This window comes from Pteronotus mesoamericanus, unplaced genomic scaffold, assembly GCF_021234165.1.
Source record: "Pteronotus mesoamericanus isolate MK-2021 breed Mesoamerican mustached bat unplaced genomic scaffold, CSHL_Meso_final contig_433, whole genome shotgun sequence".
NCBI lineage: Eukaryota > Metazoa > Chordata > Mammalia > Chiroptera > Mormoopidae > Pteronotus > Pteronotus mesoamericanus.
In genome coordinates this window covers 1,113,949-1,130,357 of record NW_026555163.1, presented here as the reverse complement: position 1 = coordinate 1,130,357, position 16,409 = coordinate 1,113,949, and the positions used below count along the sequence as shown (strand labels likewise).

The window sequence follows — 16,409 nt, the reverse complement described above, 5'->3', positions numbered from 1 at the left end:
CCTTTCACTTTTCTGTTTCTCCCAGGTTTTACTCAGACTGGACTTTCACGGTGAATGCTTTCTGAGGCCCTTTCATAGGTGAGTTCTCCTATGATTCTTAAGACTAAGTAGAATTTTAAAAGCAGCACCCGAGTTTCAAATTGCTACCTCCTGACATTCTTCTGAATAAATTCTGCAAATTTAGAATTCAGATGGAAATCATTTGTGAAGATATTGTGCGAAATTGAGTAATTTCAGTCCTAGACTGAAATCAAACCCGCCATCTAATTGTATCATTTAGTGTTATTAGGTACTCTCTTTGGTACAAGGTTTTGCAAACAAAAGAATGTAATGTGCTGTTTATAGCTACACTCAAGAGTAGACCAGATCTGAATGGTGTGGTTAGGAAGTTGATCTAACTGAATTAACTTGAGTATGTGTTCTCAGGTATTATATACTGGAAAGGCGTAATGGCTGAGGAGTGATTTTTCTTTTTCTTTTACAAAATAAAATGAAAGCAAAAAGCTGTGTACTGTGTTTCAGGGACTCTAACCAAAATATAATGCCTCCCATTTGGGATGACCAGCTTAATGGCCAAGATGATAAGCTCAAGTATGTGTTCTGTATCATACACATTTTATACAAGGAGATTGCTTTGATTTCCAGAGAAATCACTGTCCACACTTTGCACATATAAGAAGCCAGAACTTTCAGCATTTCCCACTCAGGGACAAGTAGGTTTTTTACCTGCTATAGAGAAAGCTATAGTTCTGAGCAGAACAACTGTATTAAATTGTGTGGCTCTACACATAATCCTAATAGACACACTGCTTACATGGTTTACTAGCATGCCTGGCACAGGGTGGGTAAAAGCTGACACAGACAAGGTATAGTGATCTCAAACTTTAAGTTCCCTAGTTCAGTCAGAATAACTTGCCCATCTTCCCCTTGCTGACTTTTCACAGCTTTCTTATTTCTCAGCCTCAACTCCTAAAGGAACTATGCTAAGATTCACTACTTACTTTCTGCCCTAGATAGCCATGCCTCCTGATAAATAGTGTAAGCTCATTTAATATGTTCTCATAAAGTTGCAGGATTATTTTAGGTAGAATTTGGACACAATGGAAATTTTCTTAAAAAGCCCATTTCGCTTACATGTACTGCTGTCCCACTCCTGATCTATGCATTGTTGCTAACAAAAATCTCGTAACTTTTTTCTAGGAAGCTATGAAATTGGATACAGTACTAGCACAAAATTCTATCTAGTTGAAGGAGTCCAACCCCAAACACCATTTAGCTAAAAAGTACACATTGTATCTCAAAACAAGGTAAATACCAAAAGAAAACAGAAAGACCAACATTGTGGTGTTTTATTGAGCAAATTGTAAAAAAGGGCAGTTTTATTAGTATGTAAAGATGGCTCTCTAATTTGTAAACATAATATGTGGGTCTAATACATGATATTCTGAAATTTTTTCATTAAAATTAGAACTCAATTATAAAACTAATCAGGAACTAAGTTTTATACATTTCTATAATCTAAACTGAGCTTGGTTTATTAATTAGCCAACTGTTTCTTAAAAGAACACCAAAGTTGGACCTACGGGAAAAGTCCACAGGAACAATAACCACCCCACATGAGCCTTACTGGCAAAGCTCTGCTGACCTCCCCTGTGTTCAAAGTAAGGGTAATTCCGTTTCAGACCTCACAAGGTTTTTGTGGACACTGTTCTATTTCTTAGGTTCTTATCTTTTCAAATAAAGGATAACTGGAAACATACAAAGTTGTCATCTCCAACTTGGAATGTGTGGCAACTGCATATTACAAATAGATCAGCTCTCTTCCCTCAAACTTCAAGGGTGAAAAATTAATGAATTTGAAGCTAGAAATTTTCTAAGCCCTTTTATGCACCATTCCACGTTGTGGAAAACCGAAATAGGCAGTTTGGACACAACACCGACTTAAGAAAATACTGGCACAAAATATGCACATTTCTGTATTTTATGATATATTAGAACACCGTGTTCCATCTTAGAGACTTAAACTGCATGAGGATTACAGATAAAATTTTAAATTTGGAAGTGTTAGCAGTGCCAAGAATTCTAAACTGCTTGTAAGAGAGTGTTTAGAAATATACAGGTCTGAAAGCCAGTCCATCCTGATTCATTGTTTGGTCATTGCAGCTGCACTCTGTACGCACCTATTAGCAGCTTTACCTATAGAAAGAAAACAAGGCATAGGAATCAGCACAGAGGTAGCTCTCCTTTCTTAGAAGAGGGTAAGAATACACATGCCCAAGTCTTGTTCCTCTTATTTGCCAAATTCTCAAATTAGTTAACAGTTTAGTTAGGTTATAACTGTTTTAATTAAAAAATCAAAGTGATTATAAACTTGAATTTTTATTATATTTAATATACACTACTACACAGATACCAGCCTCATTTTTAGGTTAGTGACTAGCCTAGAGACATACATGGCAATTAAATACCAAAGCCTAGAAGACAACCCAGAGAGAACTGGATGCTATAGAGATGCAAAATATATATATACACACACATATATTAAGATGGGGCACCTCGCACTGACTGCTACCTGAGGTAGCACTGGTCTCTAGGACAGGTATACCTGGAAACCACATGATTTAAAAAGTCACCAAGAGTAACAATTCAAGTAGGAACACTGAATATGAGCAAAGGCTTCTCACCTTAGCAGAGGGTGCCTCTGTCAACCTTATGAAGAGTTTATTGAGGCCTGCAACAGGGCTGAATGAATAAACAAAATGACTATCCTAGGGAAGGAGACCAAAAAAGGGTCAGTATATGTTTCAACTTCTATACCTACAAATGTTTAGGCCAAGACTTAACAGTACATGTGATCTGAAGAGTCTAGAACCTTTTAGGACTTCACAAGTTTCGTATTTGAATTCTTGAGGCAATAAGCTGCAATTTCTTTGCTACTTTTCTCTTGATATGTTAAAAAAACTACAAATGATAAAACAATATCCAAATAAATATTTAGGATTAGAATGTATTCAGTCATATACAACCTGAGTGTTGAAGATATTCATAACTGCTTAATTTTGCTTATTAATTCAGCCTAAGGAAAAAGTTGTAAATGTGGCCAAGCAATCATGCATGAAGGTGCTTCAGGAGCCTTTTTTTTTTTTTTTTTAAATCCTCACCCAAGGACACATTACCATTGATTTTTGAGAGAAACATTGATGTGTGTGCGTGAGAGAGAGAGAGAAACATCTATCTATCGCCTCCTGTACAGGCCCCCATTTGGGATCAAACCAGGAACCTAGGTATGTACCCTGACTGAGGATCAAACTGACAACCTTTTGGTGCATGGAATGTATATAGCAGCCACTAACAGATCAGTTATTACATTTTTATTTTTTAAAGTTTATAATACAAATCAAAATTATATCATGACCAAGCATACTTTTCTTTTTGAATTTCCTTTAAGTGAATGGTGGTTTATAATCATAATGATGGGAAAAGGCATAATATTTAATTAAAATTGAATTTATATTTTGAATGTTAATTTTTAAGACATGATAAACAATTTCAGGTTCAGCTACCAAACATTTAGAAAGATTTTGACAAATTTAGGATGATTATGGGTTACTGCCTCATTTCAAACAACAGCTTTACTGAATTATAATAAATTTTATTAAAACAGCATTTTTAAAGTTATCTTTTAATTAGAAAAATGTACTTTTCAGTAATGAACTATAGAAAATCTTACCAGAAAAACAGGAAGTTGAAATTTATCATTTAAAACTACAGCTTGTACACTACATGGTCCACAGAGCCGAGCAATAACATCTTTACCCAAAAAGTTTGCATGGAAAATGAACAGCAGGATGCCAGAGCCTGAGCAGGGGAGATGCAAACACAGATTTTAACCCAATCCTTGAAACTTCACCTTCCAGAGCCCCAAAGGAGGGTGGTGGGTGGGGCTAGCACAATATGGTACATGGATGTGCCCAAGCCAGCCTTTGTGCACTTGCCCTACCCACTTTTTCCTCCCCAGTGGAGACAACCTTCAATTTCCAAACTATGACTTTTTTAATCCAAATAGTTCCTACTGATAAGCTCGTTGAACAGCTTTTTAGAATTTTTTTTCTATATTAAAGGTGGCATTTGCTGTATCCATAAATATCCATGAATACAAACTGCTGGACCTTTTGTTGGTGGTTGTGTTTGGGTGTGGGTTTGAGTGATTTTCCATTGTCTTCCACATACTGTTTTGCCTTTTCCAAATTTTGTGATTAATAGCAAAAAGTCTCTTTTTTTTATTTTTGGAAAGAAAGTTGAGAATTGAAGATGTCATTCAATGTCCAAAATATTGTGCAAGATTCATTTTGAAGAAAAGCTGTAGTTTTTAATAATACAACAAAATAGCTACATGAGCTCTTTAAAAAAAAAAATTTTTTTTTAATTTACTTTCAGAGAGGGGAAGGGAGGGAGAAAGAGGAGTTAAAGAAACATTATATGCCCCCACCTATAGAGACCTGGCCTGCAACCCAGTCATGTGCCCTGACTAGGAATCGAATCAGGAACTTTAAAGAGGAGACTTCCTCCTGAAGACCATGAAGAACCACTTGCTTTATTTTTTCTGGGTCTAGAGGGGAAGAGCACACACCTTGTACATGACTGTATGCATAGTCAAAATTACAAATCATGACTCTACAGTGCCAAGTTCACCAAAATTACTGTCTTTAATTGACTAGATTTTTAAAAATATATATACACGAGGTCTGTCAAGATAAAGTCCAGCCATTGTTAATATAACAAGAAAGGTTTGCACCATACTGATAGAACCTGGCAGCCAAAGAGTGTACACTGGAATGTGCATGCATTAATGATGATGATTTCACTGTACCAGTCCATGGGGGTGTTAGGCGCCATTGAGTGTGTGTGTGTACTATGTGGCTGTCTCGTTCAAAATGACGGAGTAGAGAAGGAATCTGCACCAAATTTGGCATTAACTTTCAACATTTCTCTGGGGAAACTATTCAGATGATTCAGAATGCCACAGGTATGGACAGCTAGTGATTGGCAGCTTCCTCATGACAATGCATCATGTTTTGTGCAGAGTTTTCTATAAAACAGCCAACCCCCTGGTGACACAGTCCCCCTAAAGCCCAGATTTGGCGCCATGTGTCTTCTGGCTTTTTCCAAAACTAAAATCACCTTTGAAAGGGAAGAGATTTCAGACTGTCAGTGAGATTCAGGAAAATAGGATGGGGCAGCTGATGGTGACTGGGAGAACTGTGTGAGGTTCCAAAGTGCCTACTTTGAAGGACAATGATAGGCATCATTGTCCCATGTACAATGTTTCTTGTATCTTCTTTCATGTCTCTTTTTCATAGTACATGGTTGGATACCTTCTGGACAGACCTCATATAGACTATTAATGGGTGGCAGGGTTTTATTTATTTAAACAGAACAGCCAGAGCCCAGTTTCCTACTTTCAGGCAGACCCTGCTTTCTGAAAGTTTGTGGCATCTGTTTCTGGAGAAGGCACAGTCATGTTACCTGCAAGCACCTTGTTCTGCAAGTTCTGCAAGGAAGCAGAACTGAAGTTTGTATCTCCTGCTATTAAAGGGCAGACTTTTGTCCTTTTTTCAAAAAGACTATTAGCAATAAAAATAATTAATGAAAACCACTGATTTTGGGTTCAGAATCTAAAATTTTAAATAAAAACTAGTTTAATTATTAAGCCCCAACTTCCACACTTTTTAAACAAGCCCTAACACCATCTTCTGTTGACCCCTCAAAGTCACCTAGGATGGTAGGTACTAGCTGGTCTCTTTTTTCCTGCCATAGTAGCTGTTATTAAGTATTTTATATAATTGTTGATACTAATGGAATTTTCTTAGAGCTTTTAACAGAGCTCTATCTAAAAATTGGTCAATAGTTACAGTGTCACATTTCAAACTCAGAGAAAACATAGTCTTACCTTCTGGTATGTTCTGTGGGGGTTTGTAATTGAAATCCATTGAAAAATCTGGCCCCTCACAGAGACGATGACATGCTATTGGAAAAACTGGTTCTAGCAAAGCAAGGCGTGCTTCAAAGTAATCCTTTATGGTTTCTTCTGCCACTCTTGAAAGTCTAATAAAAAAATATGTAGGAAGTTGTTAGTGCAAAACAAAACATTCATGAGCCATAAAATTATTAACTGTTGAATCCAGGTCAACCTTAAAAACCACCAGTCCCCTCATCCTGCTTGCCTGCACTCAGCATCTAATGTGCCATCTGTCTTTCTTACGGTGTCCTTTCCCAGGAATTCGGATTTCAAGAGGGCAAGTCTTCCCCTGCTGCTCTCTCATAGTGCCTGCCCCATAAACTGTGCTTAATACTATCTTTTTAATAAATGATCAATTTGGAAAAATGAAAACATGAATTGTATTTTAAAAATAAGTTTAAGAACTGCCATACACACTTAACAGTGCTTAGTTTAGGAAGCAAATGATTAGTGCTAAATCAGAAATTCTGTTTTAAAAGTTTTCTAAAACAAGATTTTATTTATTTTTAGAGAGAGGGGAAGGAAGGGAGAAAGGGAGAAAGACTGGCTGCTGTTCGTACACCCAACTGGGGATGTGGCCTGCATCCCCTGACCAGGAATTGAACCAGAGACCTTTCACTTTGTTGGACAACACCCAACTCACTCTGGGCCACACCTGTCATTTTAAGAGTTTTTAATAAAAGTTGTATATAAGCATCTTCTCAATTGTTTTTTGTATTTGTCCTTTTTCTTTCCTACTTGACCAGATTTGGCAAGGATCTTTTTGCTGTTTGTTCACCTTTAGTCTCGTGGGAACTACTTTCCTGGGGTGAATGCCCACACAAACAGTTGTACCATTAGCTTTCCTACAGGCTGCACTCGTTCAGTGTAAATGAAATAACTCTTCCTGTAAACCTGGACCGGTCTGCCAATTTGCTGTCTTTTACAGTGTCCTCACACAACCTGAACTTCACCATCCTTTGGGATGGCCATTAATCGAATACTGTACTTCTCAGTTCTCTGGAAACAGGGGAAGACATAATCTTCCTGCAAATGTGGGAAGATGCATCGAAGTATCTTTTACAGTTCTTGCTCCAGTCAGAAGTAATAAATTGAACTATGTGTTTTGGCTGCTGGTGCTTCAGTGATGACCACAAAAGGGCAGAAAATATTTTTAAACTATCTCACCAGCAAAGTAAACAACTTACCTGGTTTCAGGAGGTACGTCCAACATCGCAGGAATCCCTATGTCTCATGCAAACAAGGAAGACTGGGCACCCTACTTGTAGGCTATCTGAATTTATTACCCATGTGAACAAACTGAGATATGCTGGCTTCCCAGGATTCCTTGCAGTCACAAATGCTAGTCCAAGTCACACAAATTATTGCTTGGAACATTATCCCATATACCAAAAAGTCGTGGGTCTCCTCTTATACCAGGGCACATACCTAGGTTGTGGGTTTTATCTCCAGTTAGGACATGTATGGGAGGCAACCAGTTGATGTTTTTCTCTTCCTCCCTCTCTGAAATCAATAAACATACCCTTGGGTAAAGATTTTAAAGAAAGGTATTGCTTGGGTGAGACTGTTAAAGGGAGCACATTCATTAGGGACATATCCCTTTATTTTGACCACTGCTTTTTTTTTTTTGCTTGTCAAAAATTTACCTTATTTTCCGCTTTCTTGCAGACATGAAAATCCAAGTCACATTCTAAGCATGGTACCTGAGGATAAGAAGCTCTTCCTGGCCAATGCTGCCTACCCCATACTCCATTATATGAACAATAAGTGCCTAACTTTTGTTAGCTACTGTTTGTGATACTTTGATATGTGTTATCAAAATAAATGACATAGTATTTGAAAAAGAATGAATAAGTGCATCTTGACAATGGAATGATTATTTAGCAAAGGCTATGTATGTATGTATGTATGTATGTATGTACTGTATCGATTCCAACCATAAAACATTCTGGGAAATGCAAATTTTATGGAGATGACAAAAAGATCAGTGGTTGTCAGCAAATTATTGGGGAGGAAGAAATGGAATAGGTAGAACACAAGGAAGTTTTTAGGGCAATGAAGCTATTACATGACATTATACATTTGTAAAAACCCTTGGAACGTACATCACCAAGGTGAACCCTGACATTAAACTAAGGACTTCAGATGATAATTGTCCAGGTAGGTTTATTAATTGTACCAGTCTGGTCAGGGATTTTGATGGTAGGGGAGGCTGTGCATGTGTGGGAGCAGGGGTCCTCTATGGAAAAATCTACTTTCTGATCAACATCACTGTGAACTTGAAAGTGCTCTAAAAATTGTGTCCATTAAGTAAAACAAGAATGAACTAAAATTCAAGATTTTAAGGAGATACTCCTGGATAGGACAGTATTAAATTTAAAAATTCGTAAGACCTCAGTACTTGAAGAGAAATAATTCATATGCCACTTAAATTTGTGATCTTTTGAGGATAGAAGCCCATCAGGACTTCCACTTTACAATCTTTTTCTGGACATTTATATACAGGTCAGTCCAGTTTTGATGTGCCTGGTCCTGTGACTTAACCAGGGCACAGTCATAGCAGACTTACGTGTCTAAATGATTCTTCAGCAAGTCGTACACCAACACGTTGTTACACTGCTTTGCAAAATGCATTGCACTATTTTGGTGTTTTGACAAAATATTACAGTCAGCTCCACATTCAATGACAAGTCGCACAATATCTGAATTTCCTCTTTTACAGGCCTACATCCAAAAAAAAAAGTAATAATCACTTAACTGTAAAATAAGTAACTACAGCTAGTGTTTATCCCTTTCTCCACACAAGAGCCAACCTGGGAGTTCTTTTTGAAGAGGGAAAGAAGGTTGGAAAAAACCTGGAGTTGGGTCTCCTGAGTGTTCCAAACAATTACACAAACAGGAGGGGACCAGTACAGAAATCTGTGTGCTACCTTCAATTCTTTTTGTGACTGATTCCTTGGGAAATGAGCAACTTGGAAAAAGTTACTTCTATCCCAGTCTGGAAGAAACACCAGGCCTTTAGCTCTGCTCTCCTTCCATGTCCTGTTGTCCTATTGGCTGATACTTCAGCAGAGTCAGCCAGAGGAGAAAGCTTGCCTCACTCTTAGGGAGGTCTGTCTTGGGAATCTACAGCACCTCTTAGCATCACAAAATTTCAGAATTTTCCTAGTAGCTATTCTAAAGGAAACTAATAAGCACAGACAAGTCTGAATTTAAGAAATCCAGACCAGCGCCAAGACATACTTCAAAGACCACTCTGTTAGAACCCACCTGGTGACTTCTCAGTAAGATAAAGTTGTATCACCTCTGCTCTAAACATATGGCAGTATTTCAAACACATAATGGAAAAATGACATGCAAAAGTAGGGGTCCTGAACAAAACAAACATTTCCATGAGCCACAAATGAAACAAACAAGCAGTGAGCCAGGTTTAAACCCTAAGATTGGAAAGAGGCTGAAGTGGCAGGCGGGCCATGCCTTTAGAATGATGGATTAGAGAATAGACTTGGAGTCCACTGTTAACCTGGATGTGGCCAGGCTCACTTACTGGCTCATGAAAGACGGCTGAAATATACTGCAGGCAAATGCCAGCTCAGTTCAACAGCTCAAAAAACTGGGGAGGAAGAGCACAGACTCCACTCAGGGGACTAAACCACTGCTGGACATCAGGAACTATGTTCTAACAGCACTTTAGGCCAGGGACCTAAAACTGCCCCAGGAACAGGCTAGATAGAACACACTAAATTTGCCCCTGTAAATGCAAATGCAAAACCACTAAACGTGGAGGGATAAAAAAGGAATGCATGGGGAGGCTTTAACAACCTTTCACTCAAATCTTCCTGCATGGCCCTGGCCAGGTAGCTAACCTGGCCAAGCACTGTCCTCATGTACCAAGGTTGTGGATTTGATCCCTGGGTCAGGGCACATACAAGAATCAACCAATGAAAGCATGGTTATGTGCAACAAACTGATGTTTCTATCCACCTCCCCTTCCTGTTTCTCTTTAAAAAAACCCAACAAAACAAAAAGCCTATTTGCAAACCACTATTCCTAACATAGGAAGGAATCTGAAGCTAAAGAGATGCATTCACTAATAAAAACCAGAGTACAGCCTATACTTCCCCATTCCTCAGGCTCTGTGCATAGCCCACTCCAGTTCCCACTTGCACAGTCCAGCCCCTTTCACGGCCACAGTGTAGCGACATAACACAGGGCTGTCTGGAAGCCACAGGGCTGAGCCTGGTCTGGGCTCTAATGTAGTTCCTTAGCTCCATGCTTACTCCTCTAACATCACTCATTACACCAAATGTTGAGTGGTTCTCTGACAGTCTACTTCTCCCACTCATTTGTCATGTGACAGCCGAGACTGCCTTGTTCCCCATCATATCCCCAGCCCCCAGCAGTGCCTGGCAGTTGGAGGCCCCAACATGCACATCTGTGAGATGGGGGGAGATAAGTGAACATGTGCAGCATTTACCTTCATTAAAGCAGTCTCACCATTGCTCTGCTGAACATTTACAAAAGCTCCTGCTTCCAAAAGAATAGCCACTGTAGTTAAAAAATTCTATTAAAAAAAAGAAAAACAAATTTGAATATCTAAATTCTTTAAAACTAAGATATTTTTAGATGTTCTGAAACTTTTTAGCCATCATGAAAAAGATTCTACCCCAAGCAGAGAGGCGAACAGAGTTCCCTGGTTCTTTACTGTGCAGGGTCCTGGAAGAGCTGAGAGGTGCCAGCAACTTCAATCTGAAGTTTAACCACTGCTTTCTACATAAGAACCACTGCATTGCAATCCTTTAGAAAGATATATATATGGGAACACTTTAATTAAATTAACCAAGAGGTACACTCACTCACTTTCAGCTGGAAAAGATTTTTAAGAAGACCTAAGATTAAAAGTGACTTTAATACCTTAATCAGAAGTTCATTTTCAATATAAATCAGTTCCAACTAGATAATCATTTTGAAAATTCAACTGCAGAGTACAACTGTTGATAAAAAAAAATCTATTCATGACAAGTCATAGATGAACTGAAATACAAAATTTTTAAGTTGATTGTATGACTGTTCTATTTCACTACTGAAACATTCTTAGTCCAAAGGCAGGAATTCATGAAGACTATGAAATGACCGACCTTTTCGGCTGCATGAATGAGTGCGGTTGTCCCATTCTTCTGTCTGCCATTCACTTTCGCTCCCTTTCTGATGAGGAGCCTCAGCAGGTCATCCTGCCCTCCTGCTGCAGCCAGCATCAACAGTGTCATCCCGCTGGAATCCTTTATTGGTTTTGTTTAAGGAAAAAAGTCAATATTTAGCCAGAAAAATTTTAGAATTATTTCCATCTATACTGCTTTACTGTGAAAACATTAAAGTGCATTTAAGCATCTACTCACAATAAAAAAATAATCTTTAGAATTTTGAATATGATACCATAAAATTTTATAACTTCCATGTATTAAGTTCTAAAAGTATTTCAATACTTTGCATGAATTTTTTATTTTATTTTTGATGTTAGAAAGGAAATGAGGCAGAGAGGGCGAGAAACATTGATTTGAGAAACATGAACTGGTTGCTTCCCTCCTGCCCCGTATATAACTCAAGGGACCAAACCTGCAACCCAGGCATGTGATCTGATCCAGAATAAAACCAGCGACCTTTTGGTTCTTGTGATGAAGGCTCATTCAACTGAGCCACATCAGCCACAACATGAACCTTTTTTTTTTTAATAGTTCATTTTTTATTTTATTTTTTCTACTACCATTTATCCTCACTATACCTTCTTCCACCTTCATCCATCCCCCACCCCCTGCAATTACTACACTGTTGTACATGTTCATGAAATCTTTTTATTTTTTGCTCCATCCTCCACTCCTCCAAGCTCTCCCAGAGCTGTCATCTGCTATCTATGAGTCTTTCTATTTTGCTTATTAGTTGTTTATTCATTAGATCTGCATATGCGTGGAATCATGATACTTGTCTTTCTCTGACTGGCTTATTTCACTTAGCATAATGTTCTCCAGGTCCATCCATGCTGTTGCAAAGGGTAAAATTTTCTTCTTTTTTATAGCTGAGTAGTATTCCATTGTGTAAATGTCCCACAGCTGTTTAAACTACTCATCCACTGATGGGCACTTGGCTGTTTCCAAATCTTGGCAATTGTAAATAACGCTGCAATGAACATAGGGGTGCTTATGTTCTTTCAAATTAATGTTTTGGGTTTCTTCAGATAAATTCCCAGAAGTAGAATCGTTGGGTTGTAAGGCACTATCATTTTTAATTTTTTGAGGTAAGTCCATACTGCTTTCACAGTGGCTGCACCGGTCTGTATTTCCGCCAACAGTGCAAAAGGGTTCCCCTTTCTTCACACCCTCACCACCACTTGATGTCTATTGGTTTATTGATGGTAGCCATTCTGACGGGTATGAGATGGTATCTCACTGTGGTTTTAATTTGTATTTCTCTGATGATTAGTGACACTGAACATCTTTTCATATGTCCATTTGCCATTTGGATGTGCATGAATCTTGGTGCTTTCTAAATGGCGAAGGTACTTATTTATCTCAAATTTCAGGTCTAAAAGTTTCCTTGCATTCTAGGTAAAACTCATATGTTGATTACATTCATCTAGTTGGCCCAAAGATGTAAGACTAGAAATAATGACTGGACAGCTAAGCCCACTGTACTGAGGATACACTGAAATGAACGTTATCTAGGTTAGACAACCTTTGCTAACTACTGGGAAGTAAGAGTTTGATTGTTTTAAGGATAAGGAAGAATCATGAGTAGGAAACAGGACGCTGATATGCAAAATTCAGTAAAAAAACAACCACCACCAAACGGCTTTGAATAAGATAAAATTATATAAAGCTGATGAATAATAAAAAGATAACTATTAGCTAACATATATCCCATTACTAGTTGAAATGAACACATATGAGAAAACCAAACCATTAATTAAATACCATTTGATGCAACCAAATTCCAATATTATGAGTTAATTTGGTTATAATCTGAAAATCCAGCAGAATTTGCTGTTATGAGTAACCTGAGGAAACACAAGGTAAGAAAAATTATTTCTAGCAGTTGCGTTTTTAGATCAACTGAAGAGGATACACTCAAACTGAAGTAAGTATAACTACTTCCTCTCATTTGGAAAAATCTAACTTTAGAAAGTTACTCTTCAGATGTCCGAAAAAGAACTGGATGGGGTGGGATGACTAGGGGGCAACAGTCAGGGTGGTAGGAGGAGGAAGAGGAGGCTCTGAATCCCTGTAAGTGGCACCAAAGTAGGACCTTAAGCCCACATTCCAGGATGGTGAGCGAGTGCTGCGCTTACAGGGGCCTCTTTATGAGATAAAATGAGTAAAGGTTGCAATAAGGTACAAACAAGTTGAAATACTTTATACATTACAGTGGTTGGAACAAAAATTGGAATGTATGGGTTCCAGAAAGCAGAGTGCTCAAATTCATGGACGACAATCTGCAAAACAGTGAGAACTTCAGAAAGATAGGAACATACGCAGAGGGGAAAATGAGAGGGGCTGACCCAGGCAAGAAGACTGGTTTGTGATAGAAAAATGTTTAAGTGAAAACAACAGAAAATACTTGTAAATGGAGATGCTGGCAGTACCAGTGGGACACCTCAGCCTTTTCACAAGATGTTACTACTGACAATGAGGAAACATTTATGAACAGAGTTGAAGTTAAAGTTGATTCCTTAAGAATTAAACTATGGCTTGGTGATGACTGAGACTTAATCACCTGGCAGAGACAGCTCTTTTATCTTCCTACCAACAAGAATGTGGATTCCATTCTAGAGGATTATGCAAATTATAAGGGAAGAGAGATAAGAAGGAGTATATGCTGTTAATGAAATGTCAGGGATAAAGAATACTTCAATGTACTCAGCTACATCACAAACCTGAGACAGGAGTACGCTGCAATCCTAAATCCTCGTGTATCCCCCTGAAGCATCCATGTCCCAAGTGCATAGAGCCCCATATCTCTCGAGATTATTTCTACAAATTGGAGCGATGTTGGCCTATATAACTCTGAATGAGAGGAACTTTGCTTTATTATTGAGTAATTTTTATGATTTCCTAAAATACCTAGCCAAAAATTGCACAACTTTGTTTAATGCCGGCAATTATGAAGTGGCTCCTCCTGAGTACCACTGGAAAGATGTGTAAGGAGCTTCCTTATGTTATGTTTGGATATCTGTAAACATTTATGATGTTAGTCTTTCTCTTGTACAAATGATGTACTTTGAAAATGTTAGTTAGAAATTGATGTTTGTTTCCTGTTTAATTTTAAACAGAGAAAATAAAAAGGGGTTTTAGCTCCTTTTCCCTCTCTAAATGGCTATCAGTGTACTGATGGACAATGGAGTCATACTGTAGAGTGTTATATTGCCTACTTGACAAAGCTGCCTTTGAATGCCGGTGGTTTTATCTCTTTGACATTATGCACTTTCATAATATGTGTTTATGCTATCTGACAAAATGCTGATTCCTAATTCCAAAGGTTCAATTCAGTGTACCTAAATGAGGGTACTCATCCACTTGTGCTCCTTTTTTAAAATTGGTACTTAAAGAGCCCATCCTTTGTAACTCATCCATATTGTCCCATAGGCATTTTATCTTTGCTCAGAATGCTTTAGAGTGGTGGCTTGTTTTATGGTTTTTGTATTTATGTTTAATGTACGTTTTAATGATAGACACAATGCATTGTGTCGCTATAGTTTTCTGGAAAAGTCAATCTTTTAGGAATTGTTTTTAAGATCTTCAATAAATTTTTCCTTTAAATTAAAAAAAAACCAAAAAGAACAAAACAGAAAGTTCCCTGCAGCTACCATGCTTTTAATAAAGGTCAAGCTATAAAAGTATTAAAGTGAACAAAAAAGCATCTGATAAAAACCAACATGCATCCCTGATAAAAGCTTAAGCAGCTAAAAAAAAAGTAGAGTGAAGGAGGTAAAGGCTATCCACAGGACACCACCACCAAGACAGAAATCAAATCTGACACCAAGACCCCCAGGGAAAGTCCCATTCAGACCAAGAACAGAACAGATAGCGCTTATCACTGCTGTTGTTCAAAATGTCACCAATTTCACAAGACTAGAGAAAGAAATGTTATTGGAAAAAAGGGAAACAAAGTAGCTATTTTTAGCAGATGATCAAACTCCCTACTTACAAAACCCAAGGCAAATAACTTAAAAATTATCTCAGTACAAGAATTTTCTCAAAGTGGCTGGAGACACACATACACACAGAAATCAATAGCTTTACCACACATATGTAAGAACCAGTTAGAAAACAAAATATGGGAGGAAAAAAATTCCAATGATCTTAGTAAGATAATTAAAAAATTATAACACATTTAGGAATACACCTAAAATAAATATATAATAACTATGAAAAACCCAAAAAACTTTGCTTAAGGGAATAAATGAAGAGTTACCATGCTCCTAGATCAAAGACTCAAAATGTAAAAAAGTCAATTCTCAGCCAAATTGATTTATGTATTTCATGCAATTTTAATCAAAATTCCAGTAATTTTTTTGAAGTGTAATCCCAAAGGCTTAAACCTAAAAAATCTGCAACTACAGCAAGAAAGTGAGAGAGGAAAATATAAAAATCTTTTCTACGCAATAAAAGATTAAAATAACAAGACCTAAAGTCCAGGAAAAAAGGGTTGGCATGCTTCCACATGAAAAATCTTCATGAATGAGTATTAAACACCCAGCAACAATGGGAAGCCAGGCAGTTGCTGTTAATAGGCAGCTCCATTGAAATGCAATTACACAAAACACGCTCATGACATCAGAGACCACAGACCACATCAGAAACACAGCTAAACCACATCATCATTGTAGGGGTGGGAATACTGGGGCTAAAATTGTCTATATTCTGCTTTTTACAATGTTTGAATTTAATAACGTGAAAATGAGTAACTTTCGGATTTAAAGTACAACAATTGTTTTAGAAGAGCTATTTTTCATCTTCCTTTCAAGAGATTTTACAAAGATATATTTACTACCTCTTGGTCCAGGTTATATTCTTCATTTGAATTAAGTGCAATCTTCACAGTAATATAATCCCCATTTTTCACAGCATCCCTCAATAAATCTAAAATGAAAAAAAAGATAAATTAGGTTTCAGTATCTAGATTCGTGAAAAGGATTCCCATAATTCCCAAACTACTCACTACTTGGAATGACATCTGTTGCAGAAAAGTTCTCATCTTCCCCATCAAGATGCTTTTGAAAATCTTCTAGTTTCATCCATTCCAGCTGCAGGTCCATGCCCAGACTCAAAATCTGCTGTCGGCTGTCTGTAACACAGAAGGGCCTCAAGATACTTTTTTTGTACTATAAAAAAATACAATG

At 37.6% G+C, this 16,409-nt stretch overlaps 1 protein-coding gene and 1 pseudogene across 3 annotated transcripts in view; one reads left to right on the top strand and one right to left on the bottom strand.

The window, feature by feature from the left end:
- Nucleotides 1–676: 676 nt before the first annotated feature.
- Nucleotides 677–16,409, bottom strand: part of MPHOSPH8 (M-phase phosphoprotein 8) — a 55,060-nt gene continuing 39,327 nt past the window's right edge. The window contains exons 6-14 of one of the 3 annotated variants that reach the window (XM_054577462.1): nucleotides 16,229–16,354; nucleotides 16,061–16,149; nucleotides 11,158–11,298; nucleotides 10,497–10,583; nucleotides 8,589–8,743; nucleotides 5,951–6,105; nucleotides 3,731–3,858; nucleotides 2,685–2,768; nucleotides 677–2,196 (exon numbers count right to left, since the gene is read on the bottom strand). In XM_054577462.1, the coding sequence (XP_054433437.1) occupies nucleotides 2,155–2,196; nucleotides 2,685–2,768; nucleotides 3,731–3,858; nucleotides 5,951–6,105; nucleotides 8,589–8,743; nucleotides 10,497–10,583; nucleotides 11,158–11,298; nucleotides 16,061–16,149; nucleotides 16,229–16,354 (1,007 nt within the window). In that variant the 3' untranslated portion in view covers nucleotides 677–2,154. The remainder of the gene's footprint in view (nucleotides 2,197–2,684; nucleotides 2,769–3,730; nucleotides 3,859–5,950; nucleotides 6,106–8,588; nucleotides 8,744–10,496; nucleotides 10,584–11,157; nucleotides 11,299–16,060; nucleotides 16,150–16,228; nucleotides 16,355–16,409) is intronic. The other 2 variants (XM_054577464.1, XM_054577463.1) reach the window with 2 other exon arrangements.
- LOC129073801 (mortality factor 4-like protein 1) lies at nucleotides 13,367–14,211 on the top strand (annotated as a pseudogene).